At 39.8% G+C, this 5679-nt stretch overlaps 1 protein-coding gene across 2 annotated transcripts in view; it reads left to right on the top strand.

The window, feature by feature from the left end:
• The window catches only part of tcf20 (transcription factor 20), a 27934-nt gene extending 23065 nt beyond the window's left edge, over window positions 1–4869 (top strand). For both annotated transcript variants that reach the window (XM_079531307.1, XM_079531306.1), the window contains exon 6: window positions 3065–4869. Coding sequence is in view for 1 of the 2 variants with exons in the window: in XM_079531306.1 (XP_079387432.1) it covers window positions 3065–3068 (4 nt within the window). In the remaining variant the exon portion in view is untranslated. The remainder of the gene's footprint in view (window positions 1–3064) is intronic.
• Window positions 4870–5679: the final 810 nt, after the last annotated feature.

Genomic DNA, 5679 nt, shown 5'->3' with positions numbered 1-5679 from the left:
TGATTAGCTGCCAACAGACAGATACTTGATTAGCTGCCAACAGACAGATACTTGATTAGCTGCCAACAGACAGATACTAGATTAGCTGCCAACAGACAGATACTTGGCTGGATTAGATTAGCTGCCAACAGACAGATACTTGGCTGGATTAGATTAGCTGCCAACAGACAGATACTTGGCTGGATTAGATTAGCTGCCAACAGACAGATACTTGGCTGGATTCTAGATTAGCTGCCAACAGACAGATACTTGGCTGGATTAGATTAGCTGCCAACAGACAGATACTTGGCTGGATTAGATTAGCTGCCAACAGACAGATACTTGGCTGGATTAGATTAGCTGCCAACAGACATACTTGGCTGGATTAGATTAGCTGCCAACAGACAGATACTTGGCTGGATTAGATTAGCTGCCAACAGACAGATACTTGGCTGGATTAGATTAGCTGCCAACAGACAGATACTTGGCTGGATTAGATTAGCTGCCAACAGACAGATACTTGGCTGGATTAGATTAGCTGCCAACAGACAGATACTTGGCTGGATTAGATTAGCTGCCAACAGACAGATACTTGGCTGGATTAGATTAGCTGCCAACAGACAGATACTTGGCTGGATTAGATTAGCTGCCAACAGACAGATACTTGGCTGGATTAGATTAGCTGCCAACAGACAGATACTTGGCTGGATTAGATTAGCTGCCAACAGACAGATACTTGGCTGGATTAGATTAGCTGCCAACAGACAGATACTTGGCTGGATTAGATTAGCTGCCAACAGACAGATACTTGGCTGGATTAGATTAGCTGCCAACAGACAGATACTTGGCTGGATTAGATTAGCTGCCAACAGACAGATACTTGGCTGGATTCTAGATTAGCTGCCAACAGACAGATACTTGGCTGGATTAGATTAGCTGCCAACAGACAGATACTTGGCTGGATTAGATTAGCTGCCAACAGACAGATACTTGGCTGGATTAGATTAGCTGAAAACAGACAGATACTTGGCTGGATTAGATTAGCTGAACAGACAGATACTTGGCTGGATTAGATTAGCTGCCAACAGACAGATACTTGGCTGGATTAGATTAGCTGAAAACAGACAGATACTTGGCTGGATTAGATTAGCTGCCAACAGACAGATACTTGGCTGGATTAGATTAGCTGCCAACAGACAGATACTTGGCTGGATTAGATTAGCTGCCAACAGACAGATACTTGGCTGGATTAGATTAGCTGCCAACAGACAGATACTTGGCTGGATTAGATTAGCTGCCAACAGACAGATACTTGGCTGGATTCTAGATTAGCTGCCAACAGACAGATACTTGGCTGGATTAGATTAGCTGCCAACAGACAGATACTTGGCTGGATTCTAGATTAGCTGCCAACAGACAGATACTTGGCTGGATTAGATTAGCTGCCAACAGACAGATACTTGGCTGGATTAGATTAGCTGCCAACAGACAGATACTTGGCTGGATTCTAGATTAGCTGCCAACAGACAGATACTTGGCTGGATTAGATTAGCTGCCAACAGACAGATACTTGGCTGGATTAGATTAGCTGCCAACAGACAGATACTTGGCTGGATTAGAGATTAGCTGCCAACAGACAGATACTTGGCTGGATTAGATTAGCTGCCAACAGACAGATACTTGGCTGGATTCTAGAATAGATTCTAGATTAGCTGCCAACAGACAGATACTTGGCTGGATTCTAGATTAGCTGCCAACAGACAGATACTTGGCTGGATTAGATTAGCTGCCAACAGACAGATACTTGGCTGGATTAGATTAGCTGCCAACAGACAGATACTTGGCTGGATTCTAGATTAGCTGCCAACAGACAGATACTTGGCTGGATTCTAGAATAGATAGATTAGATAGATTAGCTGCCAACAGACAGATACTTGGCTGGATTCTAGAATAGATGGGAGATATTATCTCTGCCTGGCAGAGATTATAATAATAGTAAACACGGTGCTAAATCAAAGTATATTTGGGAGGTAAAAGAGGATAAAAGCTACTACTAGCTTTTGTGTTTAAAGGAGCATTCGGTGATTTGGAAAACGCCCCCCCGGTAACAAGATGTGCACATGCACTCACTACAGTGCAGGGACACGCGACAGGCCAACAGCACACACACCAAGGCCCGCCCCTGCTCGATCATGATTGGCGGAAGGCCCCTCTCTATTCTGATTGGACGAAGGCTGGGCCACCTAACCAAAAACGAAACCTAAGGTTTTTTGACCCCCAGGGGTGAACTGGGGACAGGGAGGAACTCCTTATATGGTCAGCACACTCTATAGTAGGGAGGATTATCACAACAAAACAAAAAAAGAAGTGATATTTGAATTAAGTGAAATCACTGAATATACCTTTTTTAAAGGAAAATATATCTTTAAAAAAATGATTGGAAATGCCTTTTCATGTGACTTGAGTGCACAGAAATAAGCACGTTACTTCTTGAAATCGCTTTGTGTTCAAATTGGACATGACATTTTATAATCTTGGAAGTGATTAACTGGCAGCTACTGTGAAAATGAAGATTTTTCAACTTGTGCCGATCGCACTATTGGTGTTTCTCCGAGCAAAATCAAAATGCTGTACATCTTGATTTGCATTGACTTCACATTTTTAATTGTGTGAAGGCACCATTATATGCCAGTGGTTTGTGACCGTTCAACATTGTAAAATGTAGAGTTAAGTGGCTTCTTCCTGACAGCAGAGATATATTTTATTACATATATATATATATATATATATATACACACACATATACAACAAATACACATATTTCACAGGTGATTGCAATCTAGTCAGGTAACCTGGTCTACTAACCTATTAACCTACAACACATTTGATTCTGTCTGCCTTACATTTTTTGCAATGGCTTTTGCATCATCTGGCTGCTGCTATATAGTTCTGTGTGTGTGTGTCTCTCTGTCTCTCTCTCTCTCTGTCTCTCTCTGTGTCTCTCTCTCTCTCTCTCTCTCTCTCTCTCTTGCAGACGTCATTGACAAATTGCTCATAAATCCTTAAATGTTTGTTTCCATCCTAGGTGAGGTCGGACGTCAGAAGACTTGAGAATTGTTTGTGAAGCAAGGATGAGACAGGACTGGCATCAGACGAATGACAGCTCTCCGACAGAGAGCCGAGCGAGAGGAGGAGGGGAACCGTTTCTCAGCAAGGAATCGAAATAATTACTTTTAAAAGGTCGGAGGGGAGTCAGTGGGCGGGGCTTGACGAAATACAGACTTGTTTTTCTAAGAGAATTATTGCTCTTTACTTATAGAGAGAATATATATTAAAAAAACAGATATTTGAGCGAACAAAGCAACGCGGAGGAATCGATCTGCAACTACAAATGCCGAAAGCAAAACTGTACATCAACAACAAGAAAAGGACCTATAGGTAGGACAAAGCCAGACATTGGGGTGCGACACACGATTTCAAAGGAACTGCCTTTTTGAAAGCAGACGGGAACACGACTTCCTCTCTAGGCTTGACTTTTGAATTTCCGGAGATACACTTAAAAAAAAAAAAAGTAGTTTTATTCTTCTCATCCGTAGTATCATTTTTAGTTGTTTATTTGCTTTTGTTTGTCTATTTTCGTTTGTTATTTTGTTTTTCTTTACAGGTTTTTCATTTGTTGAGTGCTTTATAAACCAAGTATTGGGAGTAAGGGCCCTCGAGGCACAGTCAGGCGGTTGGGGGCGGGGGGGGGGGTTCAGACCAAGGCACGGCGAAGGATTGGCTTAAGTATCTAAGAAGTAGTATGTTATCATCGTTTTAGTCATTACTATTATTATTATAACTATTCTTTTCTTATCTCCGTCAGTATTTACTCGTAGAAGCTAAATGGATGTAATCTCGCTCTATAACCTGGTCGGTTATATCACAAATTGGCCAATATGAATAATCACCATTCCCCAGGCAGGTGTGTTGCTTGGAATGTCAGGGTCGAGTTGCCACTAAGACATTAATTGCCTTGGAGAACGGACATCTGTTGCCTTTTCAAAAGTAGTGTGTGGTTGGAGAGGAGTGAATGTGTGTGAAATTTGAAGACTTAAAAAAAGAAAAAAGACTAAAGGAAATGGAAGAAGAAAAAAAAAGTGCTTATTTGAGTCTTTGAATCCATTTTGGTCCTTTTTGAAAAGTGTTCTTATTTTTCATCCCTGGGGGTTTTTATGGTACAGAGTATTCATGGAGAAAAAAAAAAAGATGACAAAAACAAAGAAATTAAATAGATGGGACACAATCTTATTTTTCAAGTAAAACAAGGAAAAATGTTCGTAAACCAAGTAGCGAGAAGGACTAAAGGAGGAGGATGACACTAATGGACGAATGCATGCCTGCCATATTTGACCAAGATGGCCGGGAAAAAAAGACTTTTACGGACACAGGACACAGGGTTTGGGTTATGGTGGAACTGCACATAGTGCACCTGCGGGAGCGTTGATATTGCTTTGTATCGGAAATGACGTTCGACTGACCAAGTGTCGGGCGTTGAGAAAGAAAAACATTCTGGATCTTTACCACGTTCTCAGATTCTTTCCATGAATGACTGTAATGTCCAACGAGGAGTCTCTGCCTAACCAAGTACTTTAAAAATGGTTTCGTTAACTCGGTGACACTACGATGATTTTGATCGGGAGATGCAAAATCCATTCAAAAAGAAACATTGCCATAAAACTTAAAAAGAAGTGAGTTGTATGTGGTGTTGTCTTTATCATTTTTTTATTGTTATTCTTGTAAAAAAAAGGAAAAAAAAAAGTCAAACTGACAACAGTTACACTATTGAATCCATGCTGTACTAGAAACTTGTCAATATGTATATGAATTATGAATACACTTTAAAAATGCTTCAAGAATGATCCGAGTCTTTTCCACGTTCACGTAAGTCACTTTTGTCGCAATGCCAAATTCATTTCAATTTGAATGTATTTTCATTATTTTTTGTCACTTGTATTCCTCTTGTATTCATCTGTTTTCTTTGACGTGTCTCTTTCAATCTTGTTGTTTTTTTCTTTTCATCTTGTCTTAACTTCAGTCACTTTTGTTCCATTGCCAAAACTAACTTCAATCCTAATATAATTTTGTTATCATCACTTATTTTTCCCTATTCTTTCCAACTGCCATTCTTTCATCTGTCAGCATCTCTGTCACTCACTCTTTATTAGTATTCTCTCTGATGTACACTTCTGTCGGCCCTCTTTCTATTTCATACACACAGCTGTGTATCTTTGTGATTACTGTGTCACATGTGTACAGTAAGTACAGTACATACATATACATGATTTGATTCCCTCTGTCTTTTGTCTAAGAAGGTGCATTATGCCATTCTGATTCATTGTCGTTGCAGAAAGTCAGTATCTCACAGTTTGTAGGTCTTTCCAATTTCCAATACTTTGACTTCTACTCAAATATTGTACTTTTACTCTATTTGGAAACTTTAGTTACTATAGTTACTTTGTAGATTATTATAATAATGATTACAAAACATACATTAACCATTTTAGCCCTATATACATATCGGCCATTAGAAAATGGCGATGCAGCGTATTGTGAGCTTGTAGATCGGCTATTTTCAAACGAGTTTTTATACAATTGAAAACCTGAAATGGGACATTCTGCACAATGAGTACTTTCCACTTTTGGTACTTTTAAGTACAT

Source organism: Electrona antarctica, assembly GCF_951216825.1.
Source record: "Electrona antarctica genome assembly, contig: scaffold_118, whole genome shotgun sequence".
NCBI lineage: Eukaryota > Metazoa > Chordata > Actinopteri > Myctophiformes > Myctophidae > Electrona > Electrona antarctica.
The sequence above is the reverse complement of the archived record's forward strand: the minus strand, read 5'-3'. Positions and strand labels throughout refer to the sequence as shown.